Below are 14,088 nucleotides of genomic sequence, written 5' to 3'. Positions count from 1 at the left end.
TATTTTCCAAGATGGTGCAACAGTGGAGTTTCCAGATTGTAGTAATACAATAAAAGTGATTGATCTTAAATTGACACCTTATAAAGATATTTTAATACCTTGATTTTGTATCATAAGTATCTACCAAATGAGTGAAAAACATATATGTTGATCTTTTTTTTTTATTCTGTAATTTCCTTTCCAGTTCAGCCCAATTCAGTGTTCTTACAAACCCCAAAAAAACATTTATTGCAAAACATTGTAATTGAAAATATTGCACATTTAAACCTGTATAATGATAATGCATAAAATCACACTTAAAAACTAAATAGATATGCCAAAAAGTGATCTGATTTTTTTTAGACTGCTATGCTACAAATTCCACTGTAAGGGGCACTATCCTAGCCTCCTGATAGGGGGGAATTTGTGACGTTAAACCAAATTAATCAAATCATTTCCAAAACTATTACTGGCCAGTTATTTTTCATTAATCCATGCCAATGAAAGGTTATCCGTTCTTACATAGTTCTTTTAGTAGTAAGAATTTTCACTCCATTCATTTTATTAGCCCCTTTGAGTAAACAATTATTTTTAAAGTTAGTACATATTATGGATTTAACCAGATCTGCAACATGTTTTAAGTTCCTACTATTTTTTTCAGTTGTTTTTCTCACTGCTTGTTTATAGGCCTTTGTTAACATTTCTCCAATGGGGCTATGACCACAATTTCATAAAAAAAAAAAAAAAAAAAAAAAAAAGTTACAGGGCACTTACATGTGGGATATTTTCCACTTGTGAGCTGATAACAAACATACCATATGACTTCAGTTCAATTTTTGAAGCAGTGTCCAAATATAGGAGCAATTAAAAGAATTATTTTATGAAAAGGATCATTCAAGTATACATGTTTTATTATATAAATATGTATACACACATAAAGGTGAGGTTTTCCTTCCAATTATGAATCCCATTTTAGAGTCTTGCAGCCCTCTCTGTTTCATCTGCAGCAAAATCTCAAAATGGGATTCAGAAATAGGAGAAAAAAAAAAAAAAAAAAGTCTCACCACCCCAGATGGTGCCCATGGGTTCAAATCCAAAGTTGAGGCAGCAACTGAGACTGACTTTATATTCAGTCACTATCAAGCTTTCTTCCCACTAACAACTTTATTCTTCCTCTTCACACTAAAAAGCCCTTCAGCAATGGTGTGTGATGGTGAGGACAGGAGAAGGTGATCTCTAGAAGTCCTTAGTCACAACCCACTCAGGTGGCAGTATAGACCCAGTGGTCACTCTGTAGTGGGTTAAGGGGCATTGCAGTGTGGTAGCAGGCTGTATGATTGAGCAGTCCTTTTTAATGCCCTCCCTGGTCACCCTAATCCAAACATCACATATTTACCACCTCTGTGAAAGTAGTATACAATTCAACATTATGATACCACACAGAAGTAGTGGAAAGAATAATAGTATGTTGAATTGAGAAAGCCATAAATGGTATAAAGATTAATATCCCCTCATTGATAATGACCTTCAGTCAACCCCAGCTCCCAAGCTATCAAAATGTAGATTACATAAAATATGAAGTTAAGAAATACTACCCATGCCCACACCACTGCATGTGCTTTGGACACACTGCACATGATACCCCGTGCTCAAACCCAGCCAATTGTACAAAATGTAATCAAGATCACCTTGTATCATCCTCAAATTGTACAGTTTACCAATTTTGAAAAGAAGTCCTCAGTCTCAAAGACTCAGAATGCATCCATTTCAGAGAAGCCCAAAGATGATCCAGGATGATTGGGCCTGGAGTGACATATGTAGAAGCCCCACAGTCCACCAGATGAATCCCCCTTCTCGCAATAGTTCCACCCAAATGACCACCAAAACCCCAAACTCGGTTCCCATCTGAAGTACAAGAACCTCTAGTATAACATCTTGCCCATTCCAGTCCACCGCAATGCAACCCATCCATCCGCTCCCCTCACCCAGCCCAACACAAACCCTCTCACCCTAAGAAAAGATCTAGATTTCTGAGAGAACCCATAGATATAATGGAGTATGTCAACTACATCACACTAGTAAACTCCCTACTGCAAGGTGCCAACAGACCCTTTTCCAAACAATTGAAATATCCCCTATCCATAGTACCCAAACTGGAGGAACAAGCAGAAACCCACCCTACCCCACTGCCAGCTACGCACACCAACACCAAATCTTATGCAAGTCTCAAAGGCCTCTCTTATGCCCCCTCCAGACTCACCTGGAATGAATGAGTACTATTAAGTTCAGACTTATCCAACCACATCCTCCTCCCAAAAATGATACGTAAGCACAATGAAAGACTTAGAACTACAATGACCAACAAGTCTTTCACTAACCCCCAAAGGTATGACCCAAAAACAACCACCATATCACACCAAAACAATGGCCCCATCATACAGTGGTATGTATATAAACACATCACCAGATGCCTATTTTTTGTGACATTTTTCATTTCCCCTTTAGACATTTACTCACTTCCTGTACCCTATAATTCATTTCCACTCCTCATCCACTCCCTGCTATGTGTGACCCCACAGTGCAAGTAACACAATATGTTGAAAAGCATCACACCTGTATTCTCCACACCTCTAAAAGGCTATTAAGACAGCCATATCCCAAAACACTTGGAATACTTCACCTCCAACCTGACTACCCACCACAACTTGCACTGCCTCACTATATGAAAACCACTTCAGTCCTTCACCAACTCCATGCTCCAGATCCACAGAAGTACCACCCTCTCCCACCATCAAAGAGCAACATAATTTGTATGGCTCTGCTATATGCATTTACCTTGTTCCTTAAGACCTCCCTAGACTGCCAGAATAAATGATTGTTGGTTAACCTCAAGCTCATCTCTACGAGTCCAAAATCCCTTCCCTTACTATCCAAAACCCTACTTATAAAAAATTACTCTGAAAAATATGGACTCCTGAACTCCCTTTCAGTATACACCCCAATCCCCCTTAACAAAAATTCATCCATCCTCCCTAATCAGATATACTTGAAAATAATCCATGAGGTAGGCATAGAGGGGTAGGAGTTTGATAGAGAATTTTGAAAAGAACAAAAATATATCTTTGAAGAAAGTAAAGAGTGAGGGAGGAATGAGTCAAGTAGACGGGAAAAGGAAAAATATGTAGGCGGACAGATATTAATTGAGTAATTCAGGGATTTGTTGAATATGGAGAAGGTTAGGTAGGGATCAAGTGTGGCAGTGAGAGATGCCAGGAAAATGACTGATAGTTCAAGAAAATGAGAGGGTTATAGGAAGAGACAAAAAACATTGAAAATGATAAAAACTGGCAAGGCAACCTGGGTTAGATGAGTGTCCCACAGTGTCTGATAAAGGGAGGAACAGTTATAGAGGATTGGATAGTGAGATTGTTAAATCTGCTTAAGGGGAGTATGGAAGAGTGCTTGTATAGTTCACTATACAAAAGAAAAGGAATCAGTCTGTGAGAAAAATATATGAGAATATGTTGAGAAGATTAGGAGAACAATGGGAATAATTAGGAAAGAATGGATTTAGAGAAGGAAGAAGGTGCATAGACAACATTTTTGTAGTAAAGCAGATAAGCAAGAAGTTTTGGCATAAGGTAAGGATTTCTTTAGCCTCTGGATTTAGAGAAGGCATATGAGTTGACAGGAAGGCTTTGTTGAATGAATTGTGGATATATGAGATAAGGGAAAGGCTGTTGAAGACAATAAAATTTTATGTGAGAAATAGGGTAATGTGGGGCCAAGTTGTATATGGGAGTGACATGTACAGTTGCTCCCGAGAAAAAATTATCAGCCATATGATGATATGCTCTGAGGAAGATCAAGATACACCGCAACACTGCCATTTCGATTTGGCACCTGCTCTCTCATTGTGGTTACCAGATAAGATTTATGATTTTTTGAAGGTCTGATGTAATTTTTTGGGTTCCTAATATAGTGTCCCATGATTGTGAATATGTGATTCATTTGTTATATATTTGAATATTGAGAATAATCATGTTAATGTAGTCTTGAGTGAAAACAGTAGCCAAACAAATGAAAAATGACTCCTGGAGGTGTGAAGGAAAAAATTGTTGTTGTCAAAGGCCATGCATATGAGGATAACCTGTACAGACATTTTTTTTTTTCTTTGACAAAATAAGTGATAAAACATAAAAAAGCATTGATTCATTGAGAAAATGATGAAATAATATACCATATAGAAAATAGTGCCTGAGAAATTGGTGAAACTTTTTTCTTTTATCCAAATATCATTTTGAAACTATTCTTGCTGTTTTTATACATTTAAAGCATTGTCAGTTAATATGAACATTAACAAATGTGGTAGTGTCATTTTTAGTACATAGGGTCGTTGATTAATGCTAAGGAATTATTTCAAAATTCATTGTGGCAGGCTGATCAGGTGTATGGGGTACCCCCAGTTTTACATTTTGTTTTTTGTTTTAATTTCTGTGATTTCTTAAGATAAATTATGTTTAGTTCAATGAAATTACATTTTAGATGCAATATGAGGTATCAAATTGTACATGTTGCACCACACATAGTATGGGTTGCCCCCATAGAGTTGAAGTTGATTTTGTACAGATTGTACTTTCGCCTCAAAAGTTTTAAGAAATATTATTCCACTAATAGTGAAATTGTTCCCCACATTACCTTATAGCTTGTCTTAGGGTAGGGAATGGAGAGAGGTTTGAAGTGAAAGTGGGGTTATGTAATGTCACTGTGATTGTTCACCGTGTACATGGATGGGGTGGTAATAAAGGTAAATGTAATGGGCAGGGTTTTGGAGATGGTAAGTGAAAGTAGAAGGAAGTGGGAGGTGAGCCATTTGTTTGTGGATGATACCGTGCTTGTAGCTGGGGCAGATAACAGCAAATATTGGGGGTTATGCAAGAAGAGAAAGCTAAAAGTAAATGTAGACAATGTTGATATGTACAAAGGGAAAGGGTGACAGTGAGTTTGAGATGAGTTATGGTTTGCACTGAAGACATAATTGAAAGTGTGCTGGTCTCACCTTCATGTAGTTGTGGGTTTGAATCCAACATTTCTCTCCAATTCCCAGCAGTAACTGTTACCTGCCCCAGCAGTCCAAATTCAAAGGGCAAAGGTAATGGCTTTGGTTACAGCTGCACACCTGGCATAGGCTACTCACCAAGGAGAGGGACTGGAGGAAGTAAGGAGCTTTAAGTAGAGTTTAATATGTTTATATTGAGGAATTGCCCAAGTAAATTGTGTCATCTTTAGTATGCTGTTTTTGGTAAGCCAGATTGGGTGATGGGCATTTAGATTGCTTGATTTAGTTAGCAAGTTGAAAGGTTTAAGTTTAGAGATGTAGCTTCAGGGCGATGATTTTGGGGTGGTATGTAAATATTTGTAATGTAAGTTGTTTGCTTTATTTGTGTTTGGGTTGAGATATTTTCTTTTGTGGTGACTGTCAGTGTTTGGTATCTTTTGAGATGCTCTGTCCTGCTTGTCTGTGGCTTCTCCACCAGCAGGAAATAGAAGAGGACTTGAAGAGGAATTCATCACCTCACCAAACTCAATTGCTCCCCTGCAAGATAAAATGATAACCTCACCTCCACAAAGAAGTGCAGCCCTAAGGGCTGGTCTCTGAATTGGGCCTATTGCCATATACATCCTAGTGCAAACAGAAACAACATTCTGCTCTCTGGTTGTGAACAATTATGTCAATATTGTATAATTTGGTTTGGAAAAGGCATACAACAGCCAGGAAATAGTGGATCCTACATACACTACCTCCTAGGAATTCAAGAAGCTATGCCCACCTTCATATCACAATTTCTAACCCATAGAACACTATAAGTTTGCCTAGGAACTCTATCCTCACCTCATGTCCAACAAGGAGTCCTCCAAGCAAGCATCCTTAGTATTCTTTTCACCAGGGGTTAGGTTTCCCTTTCCTGCTCTAAATCCCATTTCAAAGTCTTCCTGTTCTCTCAGTTTTGCGTACTACCTGAGAGGAAGGATGTTAGATCTCAAAGCAGGATGAAGGGAAACCATTTGCTGCCCCACCACCTCGCAGTTGATGACCCTGGGTTAGACTCCTCTAGGAGATTGACATTTGGTCTTCATTCTTCCAACTATCAACCATAAGTCCTCTGGCATTAGTGTATGATGGCAGTGATCTCTGGAAATCCATAGTCATAACCCACACAGGAGGCAATATAAGCCCAGTGATCACCCTGTAGTAGGACCTGGGTGTAACACAGCTCAGCAGCAGCTTACACAATAGAGCAGCCTTGTTCAGGATTCGCTCTGCTCATTCCAAATTTGGAAGGTACTATGAAAGGGGCCTTAAACATAGCCATCCTAAACCCAACCTCACTGGATAGCCACCACACAGTATAACATGAATCGTAACAAGGAGGGAGCAACAGTCCTGCCAAAATCAAGCTGACACACCTTGCAAAAGCTCCTTATAAGCAGAATAAGAGGCTGTCCACATCCACAGACTCTGGAACAATTGTCCATAAAGGATAACAATCTCTGCTATTAGTATAATCAACAGACCCAAGTGCTACAATCAGTGGCTGCAACCCTGATCTTATTAAGAGATACTTGTTTGCATGTAATCGTGCAAAGGAAGGCAACGGTGAAACGCGGGGAGTTGGGGGACGATTTATGCGTTTATTAATGGGTTATGCGTGCATGAAAGCGCGAGATGCGCATGGGAAGACAGACGGGTATCGACTGGCGTGGGGGCAGCGTCTTTCACTACAGGGGGCGAAGACGTTGCCACGCCTAGTATAAGTATGAAAAGGACCTTGTCGACCGTATGAAAAGGCCCTTGTACGGGAAGCGTCACTGATGTTTGGGGCACCCCGACACTATGGTACTCTGCCCTATGCTAGTATCCTATGCTAAAGCACATACTATCACCCACCGCGCTCGCAGGACCATCGCAAGAGGTATGCCTATTCGCGAGTCGGTGCGGGGCGATCCGCGCACGAGGATGGGACGCGACGGGGGCGGCGTCTTCGGAGGGATGGAGGAGGCACCGGATGTTGGGATCGATGCGCTGGTCGTACAGTGCCAGTTCCCCATCGGCGGAGAGGGCTTCCTGGAACTCCCAATGCGGTCCGTCATCAGCGTGAAGTGGTGGAATCCAAACTGATATGGTTTGCATTTGGACGCGGCCCAGGTGACGGCAAGCATTTCCAGTGATAGTGGCGTATCGGGTTTCAGCGTCCGTCAGGAACCGCGGGCCACACTGGACGAGACGTAACTGCCCCTGACCGTGGTCTCGGAGGAGGGCGTCCCCGATGCCGTAGAGGCACGACGCAGCCATCTGCAGTACCACTGGTAGGGCGGGGTCGAAGGGCGCCCGTACGAGCGGCGGTGACAGTGCTCGTCTTACCGACAGGCGTGATAATACGTTGCTGCACCATTGAGTCAAGTTCTTCCTTCACTTGATCCTGAAATACGAAAATCGGCCTGGGCGTATGGGCGGCAAGGGGCACCGCTTCGGCTTTCAGGTAGATTCTCATGGGTAGGGTGGGGGCACCATCTTTCCTAGGGGGCAGTTTGAAGGTCATCCTTGGAGACCAGCACGCAGGGGAAATAGTCGCGAGCGGCGTTTGGTGAGCCGTCAACGGGTAGCGTTAGTTCGCGTATGTCACCGCCAGGATAGGCTTCGGGAAATTGGGCGGGACTATGGCCAACTCCCGACAGCAGCCGAATGAGCGGAGGGGGTGTTTTGGACCCATCGTGAATCCGTATGTCAGCGATACAGTCCCTGTCTCCGGCCTTCAATGTAGCCTGGAAGTGTCCCATTGCGGGGGGCATGTGAGATATGTCGGCGCCGAGAGTGCCGGCTATAAACTGGCTCTGAATATTCCCAACATTCTTAGGTGCCGAGTGCCTATCCCCGTGATGTCCGCCCCTATGTCAGGCAACATAAGGAGCCGTCGGACACCGGGCGCAGGGGTCAGCCTTCCCGACGGAAGGTGCGGGAGTGCGTGCGCCTGACGTGGAGCACTTTGGCATGCGTGCGGTTCCTCCTTGACATCCGAGACTCATCCTCAATGCCTCGTATGACCGGCAGTTGGTCTCTACCTCCTGCAGCGAGGGAGCTGAGGCATTGTACGGGTTCCTTGGCTGGGTGGGCGTGGCCAGCGTGGGTCATCAGGGCTCTGTGCACGGGTTGCGGTCGCAGGGGGTTGGGCTTAGCCGGGAGGCTCAGTATCCAGGGGAGTGGGATGAAAGGCCCCTTTGTTCGCACCACTACGTGTCCACGAAAGCGCGTCACACTGTCGCACGGCAATTCACGGTCCAGCATGCACATTGCTGCACGGCACTGCACTCACGGTCCAGCATGTACACTGTCGCCTATTACAGTTTCGTCGGTACTTCGTTTACATACGCGCCACCGATTCGTGTATCGGTCCCTGTTTTACTGTTGCAAATTGCAAGCAATCCTACTCACTGCGCCATGTTTGCATGCAATCATACAAAGGAAGGCAACAGTGAAACGCGGGGGGTGGGGCGATTTGCGCGTTTATTAAACACTGGGTTATGCGTACACGGGAGCGTGATGTGCGCATGAGAAGACAGACGGGTATCGACTGGCGTAGGGGCAGCGTCTTTCTCTACACAGGGCGGAGACGTTGCCACTTCTAGTATGAAAAGGGGCCTTGTCGGCCGTATGGAAGGGCCCTTGTATGGGAAGCGTTACTGCTGGTCGGGGCCCTTGGATTTTGGTCAAAATTAGGTGACCGATTTGGCCCAAATTTAGCCCAGAGGGAGAGAGTCAGTGGACGGCGAGGTATACACGAGGAGCCTGGGACCAAGGGCGTAGCCGTGGCACCCCTCCAAAATTTCGGGAGGGGAGCTTTTCTCCCGTTTTTTCGCTTTTGGGCCTCTGGCGCCCTTACTGTTAGCCTGAGCGATGTCGCAAGTGGACCCCACAGGAGCCCTGGTACCCCTCGATCTGTAGGTGAGACGGTGGGTAAATCGGAGCAGATGACAAAAATTACCCTTTAAAATCTACAAGGGGCACCCATGGATTTTGGCCAAAATCGGCAGGTGACCGATTTGGCCCAAACGTAGCCCTGAGGGAGAGTTAGCCACAGTGGACGGCGAGGTAGACGCGAGGAGCCTGGGCCCAAGGTCGTAGCCGTGGCACCCCTAAAGTTCGGGAGGGGAGCTTTCCTCCCGTTTTTTGCTTTTGGGCCTCTGGCGCCTGTACTGTTGGCCTGAGTGGTGTCCAAGTGGACCCTACAGGAGCCCTGGACTCCCCTTGACCTGTAGGTGAGATGGTGGGTAATTTGGAGCAGATGACCCCCCCAAAAATATGCCAAGTTTGGGAGTTGTAAAAGGTGACAAAAATGGGACAGGGATGGGACTAGGCATCCTATTCTCTGTAGCTCCAAAAGGGATTCCTATAGAATGTAAAGGCATAAGAGGGTTTGAGTTTTCTGATGAGAGTAACAGGGAAGATATAGGTAGTATGTGAGAAGATGGATGTGTTTGCATTGAGCAAAACTAAGTTGAAAGGGAGGGCAATTTTAAGTTTGGGAGTGTTGTTAGGAGGGTGTCAGGAGTGAAGAGATGATGGAGAAGAATGAGATTTCTTCAAGGTTAATACAGATGAAGGTGAAACTGGGAAGGAGAGATGTGGGTCTTTGTAAATGCATATGGGCCTGGTAGAGAGAAGAGTATGGAGGAAAGGGAGTTATTTTTGGCAATGAATCATAGAGGGTTTAGGGAGAAATATCAATGTAGTGGCATTGGGAGATGTCAATGCTAGGATAGAAGACAAACCAAAACACAGAGTGGTTGGTAAGTGTGGAGTTCCAGGAAAAAATCATATTGGAGAGTTCATGGAGATAGCAAACACTGTTCAGGAAAAAATGTCAAGCACAAGTACACATGGGAGAGGGTGGTAGGTAGGGCTTTAATTGACTATATAGTTGTAACCAGGAAAATAGTATGAAGAGTTTTAGATGTACATATTCTAAGGGGAGAGAGTGGGGAATATCAGATATACTTATGGTGGAAGGATACATGAAGAAAGAGGAAAAGGATAGAAGGTAGAGGTGCTTAGAGTAAACTGCTTAAATGAGAAAGAAAAGGAGGAGCACAAGAAGTTGAGAGAAGAGTGGGAGGGAGTGTAGGATACAGTAGAACTAGGAGTGAAGGAGGAATAGGGATGTTTCAAGGAGGGATGGAGGAAATGAAAGATTAGTGAGTGATGGCACAATGAAGCAAAGGTCGTAGAAGAAAAGAAACAAGCATTTACAGATTGGTTGCAAAATAGGATGAGAGAATCATATGAGAGGTACAAAGAAAAGAGAAGCAAATCATAAGATAAAGGAAAGCAGATATGAAATGGGATAAGAGCATGACAAAAAAAAATTGAAAGTAATAGAAATATGTTTTGGAAGGAAATCAAGAGAGGAAAGGGAGGTGAATCAGAGAAGAAAAGTTAAAGGTGCAGATAGAGGGATGATAATAGAAGAGACGGCAGTAGGAGGAAGGTGGGCAGATTATTTTAGGAAGTTGCTAAATGTGAAGGAGGATAGGGAGGGAAAGTTAGTTGCAGTGAGAAGCACTAAGAAAATTGGAGATGATTGAGGAAAAATAAGAATAGATGAGGTGAAAGCAGTTATTAAAGTGACGAGATCAGGTAAGGCACCTTGGTTGGATGAGTGTCATACGGAGTGTCTAAAAAAGAGGTACAGTGATGGACTGGCTGGTGAGGTTGTTGAATGTTTGCCTAAAAGAGGGTAGAGTGCCAGAGGACTGGAGGAGTGCCTGTATAGTTCCACTTTACAAGGTAAAATGGGACAAGTGTGAGTGAAGTAGTTTCAGAGGGATCAGTTGAGTGTAGTTGGGAAGGCTTATGGGTTTTGATTGAGAGGATTAGGAGAGGAAAAGAGGGAGTAATTGGTGAGGAACTGTTGATAGGTACGGGGTTGTGTGGATCAGATTTTTGTGGTAAGGCATGTGAGAAAGCTTTAGGAAAAGATAAGGATGGTTTTTTTTTTAGCCTTTATGGATTTGGAGAAGGCTTATGACAAGGTAGGTAGGAAGGTATTGCGGATATATGGGATAGGAAGAAAGCTGTGAAGAGCAGTCGAGAGTTTTTATGAGAGTAGTAGGGTCTGTGTTAGAAATGGAGAGAGTGAGTGGTTAGGTAAAGGTGGGACTTCACCATGGATGGGGTGGTGTGAGAGGGAAATGTGAGGGTAATGGGCCAGGAATTGGAGATGGTTAAAGAAAATGAAGAAAAGTGGGAATTGTTTACTGACGACACTGTGCTTGTGGCAGGATCAGAGGAGGGATTAAGGAAATTAATGATGGAGTTTGGGAAGGTGTGCGAAAGAAGGAAGTTGAAGATAATTATGGGTAAAAGTAAGGTGATGAGATGTACAAGAGGAAAGGATGGCAGCAAATTGGAAGTATTATGGAAGAGACACTAGAAGTGGATAGCTTTAGATACTTGATGGGGGGGGAAAGGAAGTGGAGGTGCAGGTAGAATGTAGATTGAGAGAAGAAAGTAAATCCTTTGGAGGATTATAAGGTGTAATGAAAAATAGACATTTGGGAATGGATGCATAGAGGAGATTGTATGAAGGAGTGATTATGTCGACAGCACTGATGTGACAGGAACATGGAACATAAGAGTGGAAGAGTTTAAATGTGTTTGAGAAGAAATGCTTTGAGTCATATGGTAGGGGTTACTAGGCTGGATAGAATGAGAAAGGAGAAGCTGAGGAGGAGAGTAGGGGTGGAAAGGGAGTTGGGAGATAAGGTACATGAAAGAGTATTGGGATGGTTTGGACACATGGAAAGAATAAAGATTAGTAAAAGAGGTGTGGAAGGAATGAAGATGAGGGGGCAACCAAGGATGAGATGGATGAATGGGGTAGAAGGGGCATTGGGAAAGAGGGGAATGTGTTGAAGAACGGAGAAGACAGAAGATATGGGTGAGTGGAGAATGGTTGTGTATGGACGATGCTGTCATGCAAGGGAGTGTGTGCAGGATTGGGGGTGAAGGAGTATCTGTGAATGATATTTTGATGAAGCCTGAAGGGATTTCTCCCTGTCTTCTCTTTTTCTGCACAAGGGGACAGAGGTGGCATTACCTATTAAATGAGGTGGCCTTGATGCATTGCTTCTGACCCAGGACAGCGAGATGCAGGAATGACCCATCATCCAGGAGCTAAGAAAAGGTGGAGGGAGGGGTGGTGAATGGGAGTGGATTTATACTTCTGATTTTGGGTGCATACCTACATATACCAAGGGCTCCCCCCCTTACAAGGGAGGTAGTCAAAGGCATAAATCCACTCCCATCCATTTCCTCCCCACATACTCCACCCCTCTTTTCTTGGCTCATCCTGGATGACAGGTCATCCCTACATCTTACCCATTGCCCTGGGTCAGAAGCAATGCAGCAAGACACAGCAAGGCTGCCTCATTTAATTGGTGACCCCCCCTCTCTGTCCCCTCAAGCAGAAAAACAGAAGACAGGGAGAAATCCCTTTGGGTTACATAAAAATATTCACTCACTCCCCCACCCTCCCTTCCATGCATCATTAGCAGCATCCATACTCAACCATTCTCCACTCTCCCTTATCTTCTTTCTTCTCCCTTACTCAACATTCTCCTCTTTCCCCATGCCCTTACTGTCCCATCCATCCATCTCTTCACTTGTTCTTTCCATTTGTCCAAACCATCCCAATACTCTTTCATCAACCGTATCTCCCAACTCCCTTTCCAACCCCACTCTCCTCCTCACCTATGTTTCTCGCTATCCAGCCTAGTAACCCCCACCATACTTCTTAGGCATTTCATCTCAAAACACATTTAAACTCTTCCTTTTTTCACCCCCTCTTATTTTCCATGTTTCTGCCCCATAGTGCTGTTGGCACAATCGTCCCTTCATACAATCTCCTCTTAACATCCATTCCCAAATGTCTGTTTCTCATTACACTTTTTAATCCAAGGCATTTACTTCCTCTCAATCTACATTCTATCTCCACCTCCCTCTCCCACCACATTCACCCCCAAGTATCTAAAGCTATCCACTTCCTCTAGTCTCTCCCCCTTAATAATCACTCCCAATTTGCTGTCATCCTCTCCTCTTGTATATCTCATTACCTTTTACCCACATTCATCTTCAACTTACTACTTTCACATATTTCCTCAAACTTCATCACTAACTTCCTTAATCCCTCCTCCAATTCTGCTGTCATTGAACAACTGGCTTATCTCCCATTTTCTTTAACCATCTCCAATCCCCGGCCTATTACCCTTGCAATTTACCTTTACACCACCTACACATGTATAAATTGAATATCCATGGCAACATGACATATTCCTGGTAAAGTCCCACCTTTACCTCATACCACTCGTTCTCTCCATTTCTAATTTGAACACAGGTGCTACTACTATCATAAAATTCTTGACTGTTCTCAACAGCTTTCCCATATCTGCAATACCTCCCACACTGCATTCCAACCTACCCGGTCATAAACCTTTTCCAAACCCACAATGGCACAAATAACATTCTTACCTTTTCCTAAACCTTTCTCACATATATACCTTACCACAAAAATCTGATCTACGCAGCCCCTACCTGTCCTAAACCCACAATGCTCCTTCAACTCCATTCATGTCATTTTTTCTTTTCTTCCGTTTTCCTCATTCATCACGGTCATTTTCTTAGTGCTTCCCACTGCAACTACCTTTCTCTCTGTCCTCCTTTGTTAGTGGGAAAAACTTGTCGGTGGCTGAATATACAATTAGTTTCTCAGTGCCTCACTCCTTAGGCAATTCCTGGATGGGAATCACTACCAGGGGCACTAGTGGGAGATATTGGGACAAGAGTTGGTTTTTGTGCAACCTGCTGCAGAGTGCCACAATATTTTTTCTGCCTTTTCTGAGGCAGAAGAGAAGACTGGGGGCTCGATGATCTAAAAATGGTATTTCTAGCAGGTAAAGAGAACCTCGCCCCCTATGAGAAGGCAAGGCAGCAGTTCGTTTTCCTTCACCCTACCTTCAGATTCCACTACAAGGTCTTGCCTTTCTCTTCCTGGG

General features: G+C 43.7%; 2 protein-coding genes across 3 annotated transcripts in view; one reads left to right on the top strand and one right to left on the bottom strand.

The window, feature by feature from the left end:
* LOC143038432 (uncharacterized) overlaps positions 1–14,088 on the top strand; it is a 65,814-nt gene that overhangs the window by 51,207 nt on the left and 519 nt on the right. The gene's annotated exons all lie outside the window — the stretch shown is intronic.
* On the bottom strand, positions 873–14,082 carry LOC143038433 (uncharacterized). Its single transcript, XM_076207620.1, has 2 exons — positions 5,039–14,082; positions 873–1,380 (listed from the first exon to the last, which is right to left on the bottom strand). The coding sequence occupies exon 1, from the start codon at positions 7,331–7,333 to the stop codon at positions 6,893–6,895; it is 441 nt and encodes a 146-aa protein (XP_076063735.1). The 5' UTR covers positions 7,334–14,082; the 3' UTR covers positions 873–1,380; positions 5,039–6,892.

Source organism: Oratosquilla oratoria, chromosome 24 (genome assembly GCF_046742065.1).
Source record: "Oratosquilla oratoria isolate Oo_2021 chromosome 24, ASM4674206v1, whole genome shotgun sequence".
Taxonomy (NCBI): domain Eukaryota; kingdom Metazoa; phylum Arthropoda; class Malacostraca; order Stomatopoda; family Squillidae; genus Oratosquilla; species Oratosquilla oratoria.
Note: the sequence above shows the minus strand (reverse complement) of the source record. Positions and strands in the feature narration are given on the sequence as shown.

What these genes read in the sequence shown, in the direction of transcription:
- LOC143038433 (XM_076207620.1), bottom strand. Translation starts at nt 7,333, where the DNA reads ATGGCTGCGTCGTGCCTCTACGGCATCGGGGACGCCCTCCTCCGAGAC.